The sequence below is a fragment of the Podarcis liolepis genome (genome assembly GCF_965112155.1).
Source record: "Podarcis liolepis genome assembly, chromosome: 8".
In the NCBI taxonomy this organism is placed as follows: domain Eukaryota; kingdom Metazoa; phylum Chordata; class Lepidosauria; order Squamata; family Lacertidae; genus Podarcis; species Podarcis liolepis.
In genome coordinates this window covers 49,055,992-49,069,584 of record NC_139560.1, presented here as the reverse complement: position 1 = coordinate 49,069,584, position 13,593 = coordinate 49,055,992, and the positions used below count along the sequence as shown (strand labels likewise).

The following is a 13,593-nucleotide window of genomic DNA, read 5'->3' as shown; positions in this document are numbered from 1 at the left end:
ATTTGCTTCAGCATTATGCCTGAACCTAGACTTGTGGTTTGCTTCCCTCCAAGCAAATTAATTATAACCTAAGTTTGTTCTTGGCTTTACTGCCCATGGTTTCTATGTAATGCTAAGCAAAACTAGGGCAGCACAGTAGGAGCAGAGGAGAAGCAAAATTTTTAGCTCTGTGCACCAGCATGCTGAATGCTTATATTTAAACTATACTTAACCTTAACAGTGGTTTTAAGTCCTGATTTTGGTTTTAATGAAATTGCACTTCCTAACTAGTTTCTTGAGTCTTCATCAATTTTGAGGTTCATATTCATTTATGTATACAAATTTGGCTACTAGAGATCTTCATCTGGTATGACAGGAGAGGTTTTAGAAAACAGTTACTTTACTGAAGGACTAGTAGAAAAAGCAGTCAGCTGCAGATGGTGTGTGGTTTACAAAATATTTGAGACTGAAGGAAATTGGAGAACAATTTTGTACAAAAAGTGGATACAGTTCAAGAAGAATGGCTGAATTGTACAAAAAGCATGCTTTGAAAGGGAAGAATGGTAAAGGCACACAAAGTTTTAAGACTAATCTGTGTTGAAAGCAGACTGCTGCATAGCCTAGCTTCTCAGCATTAGGCATCTGTTTTAAAATATAGATTTGTGATTATAAGGAATGTTTCTGATGTCTCTGATAGTTGGTGTGGATGACTACAGCTCAGAGTCTGATGTGATTATTATACCTTCAGCCCTGGACTTTGTCTCACAAGATGAAATGTTGACTCCTCTGGGAAGATTGGACAAGTACGCTGCAAGCGAGAATATTTTTAACAGGTATGGTATTTTAGCCTAAATAATCTGTTTTATAAGGAGCTATCTTAAAATGTTTTGTGTGCAGGACAAAACTTAATCTCTTTTTACAAGGAAATTCTATGAATTAAATTCACACACCTGTCCACCTTTTTCATTTAATGGATTATCTGTCCTTATCAAGAGCTGTTTGATACATTACTTTGTAAGAAGATATGTATTTAAGATTTGTATTGTATTCACACTATAACACAGCTATAACACAGTAATGTTTGAAGAGACTACAGTTCATTTCCAAATGTAAGAATAACATTTGTACACATGATTAAAGATGGTGGCCTCCTCATATTTACATTTAATGTAACATGTCTTTGTTTACAAGGATCTGTCTGCCATCTGATATCGGAATATACAATGTTGTAAAATTCACCTTAGTTTTTGTTGAGTTCTAAGGAAATATTTTCCTCTTTTTGTACTCGGTATTCTTATACAGTGGTTTAATTTTAGTATTCTTTTCTGGGTAATAGTTCAAAATGGTTTGTTTTGATTTTTTAATGTTAAGTATTCTGTTCTGAACAGTTTTTTATCCTGTGGGCAGCGGGCCGTATTTGGTGTAGAAGACAGAAACTTGGACCAGGAAAGCTGGGTTCCTGTTGCCACACAGCCATGAAACTTTGGGCAAGACACACACACTAAGGGTTGTTGTGGGCAAAATAGGGTAGAAAGAAGGCTTGGATGCAAATGTGTTATATTAAAGTGGGATAGATAAATTATTTCTTGACATGTAAAAGCTATAAACTTATATTCCACAATATTGCAATTTTATTGTCTCATGTTCTAGGCAAATGGTGGCTCGAAGTTTGTTGGACACTTTGAAAGAAGTGAGTGATGATGAGAGAGATTGTATTGCTGTACTGGAAAGAGTCAGCAGGCTAGCTGATGATTCAGGTGTGTAGTATGAGCTATCTTAATGAGGTAATGAAGTAGATTAAATGCTGGGGTGGTTAATGTGAACAGTGGATAAACTAGATTATATTTCTTTCTTTATTCCATGCAATTAGTATCCTCAGTAGTTCATTCAAAAAAGCAATTGTTGCTTTGCAGCTGCTGAAGAATCATGATTATAAAACCAAATTCATGTTATTGCTGGCAGCACTGTAAAGAATATTTAGAAAAGGATCAAAATAATACCTATTTCAAAATGGCTCCTAATAGCAAGGAGGCTTTTCAGGAAAACGAAACCATAAAATGAGAGAAAAATGGAGACTGGCATAAGGTATTAAAGGCAGATTAAAGGCAGAAAGTGGTAGGGAAGTGCAGTGGGATGGGGAAATTGGCAAAAATTGCCACCCTTCCTATTCCACTTAGCAGATGCATCCTCTGGATTAAAAGGACTTTGGTGAGCACAGGGACATCAGTTGAATTCCACAATTAATACTACTTGCAAAACAAGAAGGATTAGTGACTCTCTTGAACTTTTAATTCATGAAGCAATAAATTTGAATCCAAAACGATTCCTTTATGACCAATTAGAGATAGTTTATTAGTACTGCATTATAGTAGGTATTTGACTTTCGATCAGGAGATCGATAACATATGATTTACTGGTTCATCTTGACATTTTTATCAATAGAGCCAACAGTACGAGCTGAATTGATGGAACAGGTGCCTCATATAGCTATGTTTTGTCAAGAAAACAGGCCTTCAATCCCTTACGCTTTTTCAAAATATTTATTGCCTATTGTGGTAAGATATCTTGCAGACCAGAACAACCAGGTGAGAATTCTTTGAAGTTATTGTATAATTACACAGTTGTGTACAGATTTTACCTGTTTGAAATAAACTACACGCAGATCCTGTGATCCTCCCACTTGTTATCCAAAAATTCACTTACCTGAACATGAACAATTATACGCAAACCTTACTACACGCACAGCTGATTCAGATATCTGAATAGCCACAATTTGCCCACATCCGTACTTGTTTATGTTTTGCTGGTTGGCGGCAGCCATTTTAGGGTGGGGGGAGATAATGGATTAGAAATGTTCCCGTAGGAAATAATGGAAATTGTCAGCTTGTTATGCAAATGCTCTTCTAATGAACAGTTTCCTGAGAATGCATTGTGTTCGGTAAGCTGGACCTGCGTTTAATAGTACCATGTTAATGCTCATCCAAATAAATTGTTTACCTAACAGCATCAGTATGTATGGGACTTTGAAGTAGCAACATGACAGGTCCCTTCCCATAGGGTCTGACACCTGAACATTCACTACAAGGGAGGGAAAAACAAGGCAGTTTCGTGGTTTTGAAATTTCACAATTATTTGGATCAGTGAATGTCCCAACAACTAAAATTAGATTAAAGAGTTTTGAAATAAATTTGTGTTACAGACTCAGTAATTAAATTAAACAATTTATATTAGTCTTCCACAAACCGATGTCCTTATAGTTCAAAACATCTGGAGGGCATCGTGTTAGGAAAGGCTAGTCTGTATGAATAACCTGTTTACTTCTGTGTTCTCTTTAGTGCCTTTTGCAGTGGTACTTGACCGGTGTTACATAGTAGCAGTAGTATAAATATTATCAAATTAAAGATTTACAATGGTATCATTCCATATGTTTAAGAATTCATGGAAATAAATACTAACAGTGTATGGCAATATCCCAGACAACATAATCCTGTGTAGATCCTATTCAGAAATAAGGCCCATTGAGTTCAGTGGGACATTCCTAGGTAAATATAGAGTGGAGCCTGAAAGCGATTCACAGGAGTTAGTTCTTGCTGTCTTATAAAATGTTTGTTCTAAAGCTTTGTGGCACAGCTGGAAACATAATTCAAGTCCCTTCCTCTCTTCTTTTTAAACATAGGTGAGAAAAACAAGCCAGGCAGCATTACTTGTTCTTTTAGAGCAAGAACTTATTGAACGATATGATGTGGAGGCCAAAGTATGCCCAGTTCTTGTAGAGCTGACGGCTCCAGACAGCAATGATGATGTGAAGACAGAGGCTGTGGCAGTAAGTTGGAGGATGACTTTGCATTGTCTATATTAATTAATTATCTGGATTTACTAAGCAGCAAACATGCTTGCTTTCCCATAGAGTATCCTTTGTCATGAATGAGATGTAAAATGGTGCTTTGCAGACTAAGATAATGGTGTAGTTATAGCGATAAGCATGTTTCAGAGTTCATAAAACATTTTTTTTGGACCAAGAACAGAGGAAATGGAAGAATGGTGATGCTTCAATCCTGCTCACAAGTTGTTAAACTCCTGGTTAACTTCCATGGAATAAAGCATCCAAACTATACAGGATTGCATCCACTGAACTTAATGTGGACCAAGAACTCAAATTAGAAAATAATTAGGAAAAAAATTTAATTGCCTTTGTTCTGTCTTACTGGGCCTTGCAAACAAGGAAAATTATTTCACCCATGATTTCTTTCTTTGTCAATGTCTGGTGGAGGGAGAAAAGGAGTGAAAGGGTTCACCTCATTCATTCAGCTGGCTGTAGCTCAACAACCATTGAACGCTAGCAGCAGGCACTTTCTTTGACACATACTTGGTCAGTGAAAGAGATGTGGTCTGTGTCTGAGAAAGAGTGGGGGGAGGTATGTGTGATCTGTGTGAGAGAAAGAGTGTTGCATTTATTAAAATTCTATCACATCCTTCCTCCCAAAGGAGTCTCAGGTACCAGTGTATGTATGGTTGGTGTGTGTGAGTAGGGAGGGGAGTTGCAGGTAGGTCTGAGAGAGAGAGAGAGAGAGAGAGAGAGAGAGAGAGAGAGAGAGAGAGAGATGCACTTGGGCAGGCAGATGCATATGTGTCTGTGGTCTGTATGTGTGTGGTGAACATGTGCATGTGTTATGCAAGACATAGTGAGTGTGGTGTGACCATTTTCTAGATTTTTCCCTGGTAGGAATTTGGGGGGGGGTCAACATTGTATGATCTCCACAATCAGGATTAAAAGGTCATAGCTGACTTCTCACATTACTCATAAGGGGTGGAGCATGAAGCAGCAATGAGTGTGCTCTTATGTTGTGTCATGCCACCACCAGCCCCACCAGCCATTTTTTGACTGGTGCCCATGGTGCTTTCCTAAAATTCAAAATACTACTACTAGTCCAAAAAGGTAGGCAACCCCTAGCTGAGACCAAGAGAAACATTTTTTCAATGTATCTGCCTTCTGTTAATTTTAATTAGCAAGAGCATTTTGTTTCAATGTACAGAGAGGATGCAAGAGAAAATACTAATTAAGCATTTTGTAATACACATTTTCATAAAAATGATATTGGATTACAAGTAGGAATTTTTGCATATCTAGGAATGCAGTGATACCAGATGCATAATCAATGTTTTTCTTGTAATTAGATAATGTGCAAAATGGCCTCTATGGTAGGAAAGGACATTACAGAGAGGCTCATTCTTCCCAGGTTTTGTGAGATGTGCTGTGACTGCAGAATGTTTCATGTTCGTAAGGTATGACCTTTTTCCTTTGTAAATCTCTTATTTCTTTACCTTGCCAGAATTTTAGCCATGCATTTTTTTGGAAATGGAAAGCATTTATTCTACGTAGGAATCAAAACCTCCTTTGTGAATGCACTGATCTCTTGGCAGCTTTGTACATGCAGGTCTTTCCTGTTTATTGGAATGAATGAGGAAACTATAGGCAACGAGTATGGTCATAAACAACCATTGTCTTAAGTTGTCAGTGTGGCATCTAAAAAATATGACTTGGGACTCTGGAGACATGACTTTTAAGTCCCTCCTCTGCCAGATAGCTCAGTGGGTAATTTTGAGTGAATCATTATCTCAGTAGCTAACCATCACTGATGGTAGCTAAGAGGCTAAAAATGTGATAACTCCTTGTATGCCATCTTGCATTTCTTGGAGGAAGGGCGGGATTCACTGGCTCCATTCACAGCAAGGCAGGGCAGAAATGAAGGATTTTCAGGACATCACTGCAAATGAAGAAGCAAGTAAACGTCAGCTGTTGCTGATACTCTCTAGGGTTTGGCATTTGACTCGCCAGAGCACATACTTTGAATATTGTCCAGTCAAACAGTTGTAAAAATTTAAAGCATTAGAATGATAACATTTGACTCCTATCCTATCCTCACTTTATTCTGCAAAAATTATGGAATCCCGAAATTAAAATGCTAGTATCATAAAGCTGGGAAGGATCGGGAAGAACATAAAGATCAGCCCAGCTACTTTAAGGCAAGATCTTGCATACATCAATATTTCCTCTTCAAGTCATAAAATTGTAGAGTTGGAAGGGAGCCCAAGGGTCATCTAGTCCAAACTCCCTGCTATGCAGGAATCTCAACTAAAGCATCCATGACAGATGACCAATACAACACAGTTTGTTGGCCAAAGCAGAACAAAGTCCATGGTACTGAGGTACATCAGTGCAAGACAAGAGCAGTTAACAAACAAATGAGCCATTGCTGCACTAGGGGAAGGGCAAATGTCTCCAAATGTGTTATTGGCATCATACCCACACCAAACATTTAAAGCACTCTTCCACCACTTTAAGAGTCATGGCTTTTCCCAGAGAGTAATGGAAACCATATTTTGTGAAAGGTGCAGAGACCCTTAGCAAACTACATTTCCCAGGATACTTTAGGAGAAGCCATTACTCCTAAGGTGGAAGAAGGGTCCTTTAAATGTACGGTGTGGATGCAAGTAAAGTCTGAACTTTAGGGGGAAATTCTTTCTTGACTCAAAATCTGGTGATTGGTTAACAGCTAAATGTGAAATGAGATCCACCTTCATTCTCCCCAAAGGAAAACATAATTGCATTGAATGTTCACCTCATTCAGCATCAGCTCTGTAGTAAGGGGATGAACCAGAGGGAGTTGGGTAAACTCAACAACTTAGGAAAGAAGACTCTTCTGATCGCCCACATTGGCTCATAAGTTTCCAGAACCTTTAAAAAAAATGTATATTTTATCCTACTTAATACTTAAACCAATTCTGCTCTTTACCAGTTTGTTCCTGCAACTTTTAGGGAAACAAGACTTCTTGTACATATCAAGTTGTATCTCCTATTTTAAAATTAGCTAACTTTCAAGATTAGAACTGCAGTGAGTAGTAAACCTGTGGCCCAGTGCAATAGATTTACAGTTGATTGCAAAGCATTACATGGAGTAGTTTGAGAACCGCAGTCTTGCTTTTTTGAATAGTTTTTGTCTGCTTGGTGCCATATTATAATAAATGTATTGTTTTTTCAGGTTTGTGCAGCCAACTTTGGTGACATCTGTAGTGTAGTTGGACAGCAAGCCACTGAAGAAATGCTGGTAAATTCTGGAATAGGTTTCGATAAGCTGCAGTTAGTTATAATTCTTCCTATTAAAATCACTGGAACCAAAGAACACTGATTTATGCTAGATTTCATTAATGCCTTTCATCAACTTTAGTGCATCAGCTACGGCCATTCCTGGACCTAGATATCCTGGCCACAGTTACACATGAATTCTGTGTAGGGCTGTTCCAAAAGCTACAAGTTGTGTAGAATGCTGCTGAGTGAAGTAGCTTACTGGAGTAGCTTAAGCTCTTTGTGAGACGATGGGATGGTTTTTTAATGCCAAAAGGAAGCAATATAGTAAAGCAATTCCAAACATAGGAAGCAAAAAAATGAATGCACCCTTGTCTTAATCTTGTCCATAGCACACTTAATAATTTTCCACTATAACATTTTACAAGTTTATGAGAAATTATTTCAAGATAAAAAGTCAAAACTGCATTTAAATTATTCATACAAAATTTGTGTTATGCTTTGTATTTTTTCAGCTTCCTAGATTTTTTCAGCTTTGTTCTGATAATGTTTGGGGTGTGCGGAAGGCTTGTGCTGAATGTTTTATGGCTGTTTCATGTGCCACATCACAGGAGGTCCGGCGAACAAAATTATCAACACTTTTTATTAACCTTATCAGTGACCCTTCACGATGGGTAAGTTTTCAGTTGTTAAGTTCCCCTTCTCCTCTTGCAAGATACTTGATAATTATTTTGAGAGAGTTTAATTAATGTTTAAAGTATTGATAATACCGTTGACGTGGAAGAGGGGTAATGTATTATGCAAGATATAGAAGCTCCATCCTCTGTAGTGTTTTGTAGACGTTGATTATGTTTTCAATAACTATTAGGGCTAGCATTTTAAGGCAACTCTATGTCCAGATACTTTTGTCGTTTTACTTATTTGTTAGATGCCACAACATATTTTACTATTTTGAAAAAGCATAAGGAACAGTGCTGTTATTTGCCAGAACCAAAAGTAAAAGTATATGCCCCAAAATGAAACCTTTTATTATAAAAGTAAATATAACCATGAACAGTGAAAGTGTACAGAGGTTCTTAAGATGGTTTGACAAAGGGATTGGGCAGGAAACAGGATGTGAAAATGTATATATATCTATTACAATCTGGTTTGTATTTGTTACTTGGTTCCTTCTCCAGCTTTTAAAATATGTATTTGAAAATATTTTTGGATTTCCTGCTCACCCATTCTAATATCTGCTTTGACAAATTGTGATTTCTTCTGTTAAAGAGATGTGTACTTCTGTAAGTTCTGAATATGGATGGAAGTGTAATGTAGGAACTTATAGTAAAATTGTGGTGAAATATATGTGACTAATGCAAGATTTCTCTGGATTAGAATAAGGGGTAGCTAACCTGTGGTCCTCCAGACAGGAGCTGTAGTCCAAGAACATCATCCCTGACCATTGGTCATATTGACTGAGGTTTTTTGGAAGCTGGAGTCTGACAACATCTGCAGGGTTTGCAGGTTCCCCACCCTTGCTCTAGAGTTTTTAAATATTCTCCTGCAGACAGATATGTACTTTAATATGCATATTCAGACACTGGTGTGACACTCAAGTATGTACCCGGTTGTAATGTAATATTCTTGAGGCAGCTAGCATAATGCATTCCCATGTCCCACTTGTTGGCCTTGTTTCAAGATGCAAGATTTCCTTGCAGCATACCTTGGGGAACTTATGATGTTTCCACTACTGACAGCTGGAGCACTCATTACAAGCAGCTATATTTAAAGGAACTCTCTGGAATCCATTACTCTAGGTCCGCCAAGCTGCCTTTCAATCCCTGGGGCCTTTTATATCAACGTTCGCTAATCCATCCAGCAGTGGTCAATTTTTTAAAGAAGAAGAATGTAAAAACACTGAGGATCGGAACCTTGCAGAGGAACATAGGTATGGACTGGTTATTAATTTCATTTAAATTCATTGGCTCTTAGCATTTTTTTTACTGATGCTTTGATTGTATGTTCTACCATTATGAAGGAAATTTCATGTCTCATGTTCTGAGGTAGGATGGGTTTTAAAAAATCTTTCTTTTAAACAACCCAACCATTCTGATTATTAGACATACACATTTTCTGGGTCTAGCAATGAAAAAATTGTGGATACAGAATATATGTGCCAAATGTTCATTTTTTTTGAAGTACCTTAATTTTGATGCTGCCTGTTTGTGAGCAATTAAGAAAGGCACAAGTGTCCTTATGTAGACCAGCGGTGACTAACTATGCCAGAAGTTGAGGCCAGTTTATTTTGCACTACAGTGCACATACAGCTCCTTGTGCTTTGGTGTAACACGTGTCTTTAATTTCGTGTTTGCTTGTTTGTCCCAGCATCCTACCACCCTCCATTTTTCCCTTTGTGACCTCCATATTGCAGATTGACCACCCATGTTGTAGCCAATTATGTCTTTATAACCACTATGGTAGATAACACACACATTTATTTTCTTTGTCCAGCAATGAAAGAATTGTAGATACAGAAGATATCCCAACACATGATGTACAAAGCCAGACAGAGTTGCCTTTAGATGCTGATGAGAGTGATTTTGCAGAGACCCTTGAAAATGACAAGGAAGAGAGTAACTCCATGTTGGTTCATTCCCTGCCTGAGACAATGTTTCATTGCACTTCGTCTTCAGAATCATGTCAAGAAGCAGCAAATAAGAACGAGCAAAGTTTTGATTGCTGTAGTATAGCAGTATTGCCAGCACCTGCACCGAGTTCCCAGGAAAAACCCCTTTCTGATCAGGAGCTATATAACTCATTCAATTTCTGGAGGACTCCACTTCCCAAGATAGATATTGATTTAGAACTTCAAGAAACTGCAGAAACACTTGATTCAGAAACTCAGGAAGGAGAGCAGGAAGTTGTTGCATCAGCTTCTTCAAACGTTACCATGGCTACAAGGAAGGAGTTGGAAGAAATGATAGAAAATTTGGAGCCTCATATAGATGATCCAGATGTTAAAGGTATTAATACATGTTAATACATTCCTAGTTCCAGGTGAGGTGTGAATTAGATGCCTAGAAAAGAAAGATTAAGGCCAATTGATTGAAACTGAAATGAATCTTAGAATCCTGTAGGTAAATAGCCTTGATTTATGCAAATACGCTATGCTTACTTATCAAGAAAATCAGGTCTCTGTTTTGCACAACTACTCCCCCCCCCCTTCTGTCCTTCCATTTCCTTTTCTTAATTTCAAACAAAGATCTAAATTACAGAGTGGATAAATTGTTACAAGTTAGTTGGGCTAGTTTTCCCTGGCCATTTTACTCCCTGGTTTAAATGTTAAGCTGCCCGTTAAAAAGTGATTTGGGTTATCAAATCCCAACTATATCAACATATTGCAGTACATTAGAAGTGAAGCTGCAAGCCCAAAGTCTCTACCATCCCTATGTAGATTAATTTCCAGGAACCTTCAGGGGCTGCAAACATTTTGCATTTCATTTAATATTTTGCTATCAGAAATGTCATGGAACATGCCTCTTGATCCCTGTTCCACTTCACTTTTAAATATGGTGTGGCATGTGAAGCTCTTTATGTGGTTGTAATTCATAATAATTTGCATAAATCTGTGTCTCCACCTGAATACAATTGCCCTTAGGACTGGTTTACAAACCCTCTTCTTGGCAATTTTTTCTGTAAAGTTACTGAATGTTCCTAGGTGCTGCTGAATCTACTATGTATTTTGGAAGATGGTCTCTTTAGCTCATCTCTCTGAATTTGGACACCTCTTAAGAAAGCTTGCATGATGGTTCCTGAGATCAAGGAGCAGGTTTTTGTCTATTGATATAATTGGACACCATTTTGAATCAAGATGGCGTACTGAACCTTTCAAAACTGTGCAAATTTTAATCACCAATTTCAAAATGGTACTCACTTTTTTGTTTCTTAGAATTCCCAAGCAGTGCTGGGTCTGAGACAGCTAGTGTAATGTAATTCAGCATCAGCTCTGGAAACCTCTATACTAGTTGCTGAGAATCATGAGTGGAAGGGTGCTCATGTGTCCAGTTTGTTGACTTTTCATAGGCATCTGGTTGGCCACTGTGAGAACAGAATGCAGGATTAGCTAGGCCTTTTCCAGCAGGGCTCTTCTTATGTTCATATGAAAGATAAAAGTTCTGGTAGCAGGATCCATTACCATATTAGGGGTGTTGGTTGCAGTACACCTCTTTATGAACTATGGAAGAAACAGGTCAGCTGCCTCTTACATCAAAAACAAAAACCAGTTTGTCCATTTCATTATTACTACTTAGCCCTTCCAAGTGTGTCTCTTGAATCTTGAATTACTCCCATTGGTCATTGTGCTAATTTACTAATTTAATCCATAAATGGTTAATTGCAGAAAATGGGCTAGAAAATGAACTACTTGATCCATTAATGATGTCAGATACCAAATAGTGACTCTGGACAGCTTATTATAGTCTCCACTCAGTTGGCTTGGGTTTGAATACAGAATCTCAAAATACACTTTATTAGGAAGCTTCCCACCCTTGTATTTTACAGCAGATTTGCTTAAATGAATTTTCACTTGCAGGCAGCTTGCCAACATGAGTACTACTGAGTAGCTTCTTAAGTATTGTATCTATTAGAGGACTTTCTGAAAGATGGGATTCAGTACTAGAAATGTTCCCTATGCGAATGCACCACAGGAAGCATTTTAAAATTATGCTCCTCCGTGAAGTAATCACATAGCAACTTACTGTGTTGTGAAGTAGAAAGGAAGTAAGAAAGAGCACTTCAGGAAACAGAAGCTGCAGATGATAAAAAAACAGGAGGATGTTGTATTGCTGTGCAAGCATTGTATGTTAGCAACTACACACACAACTAAAATAATAAATAGAATTTACTAAATGAAGGAAATGAGAGGTAGTATAAATTAAATCAGGGCTTCCCAAACTTGAGTCTCCAACTGCTTTGGTCTACAACTCCCATCATCCCTAGCTGGTAGGGTAGGACCAGTTGTCAGGGATGATGGGAATTGTCGTCCAGAAACAGCTGGAGACCTATGTTTAGGAAACCCTGAATTCGTCTAAACAGATCATTGCCCTGAAATTTCCCCAGATAACCTAATGTGATCTGACCAAAGCAAAATAGAGCGGTACTATGGCTTCCCTTGATCAGGACACTAGACTTCTGTTGATGCATAAGCTTTTTTTGCTGTTTACTCATGTTAAGTTAGGGTCTACTAAGACCCCTAAATCCTTTTCACAAGGTACTACTGGTAAGCCAGGTTTCCCCCATTTATGCAGCTGGCTCTTCCTGCCTAAGTATAAAACCTTACATTTGTCCCTATTAAAATTCATTTTGTTCATTTGGACCCAGTTCTCCAATCTATTAAGGCCAGTTTGAACTAGGTCTGAGCTCTAACTACCTACCTCATTTTATGCTTGTTTTAATAAGTAGATGAAAGTGCTTTCCATCGCATTCCCAGTTACTTGTACACATTTATATTGCTTTAAAGCCATAAATGTCTCTGCTGCTTTTCTTCCTTTGCCCTTACAGTCATCTGTCGTGTTCCCCGTGCTTCTAATCTTTAATCTTATTCCCTGTAGTGGCTAACATGTTGGTTTTTTAATGCCACAGTACTACATTGGATGTGATTACATAATAAATGTTCATAAAAATCACATGGGTTGTCACAGCCAATGTCATATAATGCACATGTTGCATTAGAGAGAACAGCATGACATGTCTCGTGTAATGGTTTGGTAGGCACCAGGTTTTAGGTAGTGTGAGAGAGATACATTTTGATTTGAACCGGGGGAGTTGGGGAAGTTTCAACTGAATGGGAAAGGAGCCAAAAGCAATGTGTTTTGGTATTGATGCTAACCAAGGTATGATTCACATGAAGTTGCAGAGTCAGACAAGGATAAAAGACAGTACCAATTAGTGGTGGTGCCCCCAAATTATTCTATACCTGAATGACATTTATTTCCTTAAAGTTTCACAATAAATTCTTCCACTTTCAGGACCTAAAAAAATGGTCCTGAAATTGCAGTATCTAGTTCCTTTGAATAATTGAACCCTACCTCACAACTCTCTCATCTACGCATCACACAGTATTACCAGTCATCTTTTAAAATCCTTTGCAAAAGCATTAGTCCCTTAATCAGAATCATACCTGAGAGGCTGCTTTCCAAACTGTCTTAAAATCAAATATCACCTCAACTGTGAGTTCACTACACCAGGGTAGACAGACTTAAGGCTTGCAAAATATACTGTATTTTTTACTAAACCCCAAGATCTACTCAAAGCTGCCTAGTGCAAGAGGCAGGCAAATAAAATAATTTGGGGCCTAGGAATCCTGAATGGAGCTCACAATCTTTCACACAAAACTCTAATTTGGGTTACCCCAAGCTTTCTACATTTCAGCAGTATAATTTAGGGTGGCAGGGAGAGGTATCAATTTGTTGCTATTATTCACACGCAATTGGGAATCAGAAGCCCATGCCAATCTACTGCTAGGCATGTACAAGTAGATCTAGATCTAA

At 38.0% G+C, this 13,593-nt stretch overlaps 1 protein-coding gene across 9 annotated transcripts in view; it reads left to right on the top strand.

Moving 5' to 3' along the window:
* Nucleotides 1-13,593, top strand: part of PPP4R1 (protein phosphatase 4 regulatory subunit 1) — a 35,147-nt gene that overhangs the window by 11,536 nt on the left and 10,018 nt on the right. For 5 of the 9 annotated variants that reach the window (XM_083518630.1, XM_083518636.1, XM_083518631.1 and 2 more), the window contains 9 exons: nucleotides 677-812; nucleotides 1,630-1,736; nucleotides 2,422-2,564; nucleotides 3,656-3,802; nucleotides 5,155-5,262; nucleotides 7,020-7,085; nucleotides 7,579-7,737; nucleotides 8,863-8,993; nucleotides 9,557-10,068. In XM_083518630.1, the coding sequence (XP_083374756.1) occupies nucleotides 677-812; nucleotides 1,630-1,736; nucleotides 2,422-2,564; nucleotides 3,656-3,802; nucleotides 5,155-5,262; nucleotides 7,020-7,085; nucleotides 7,579-7,737; nucleotides 8,863-8,993; nucleotides 9,557-10,068 (1,509 nt within the window). The remainder of the gene's footprint in view (nucleotides 1-676; nucleotides 813-1,629; nucleotides 1,737-2,421; nucleotides 2,565-3,655; nucleotides 3,803-5,154; nucleotides 5,263-7,019; nucleotides 7,086-7,578; nucleotides 7,738-8,862; nucleotides 8,994-9,556; nucleotides 10,069-13,593) is intronic. The other 4 variants (XM_083518633.1, XM_083518638.1, XM_083518634.1 and 1 more) reach the window with 1 other exon arrangement.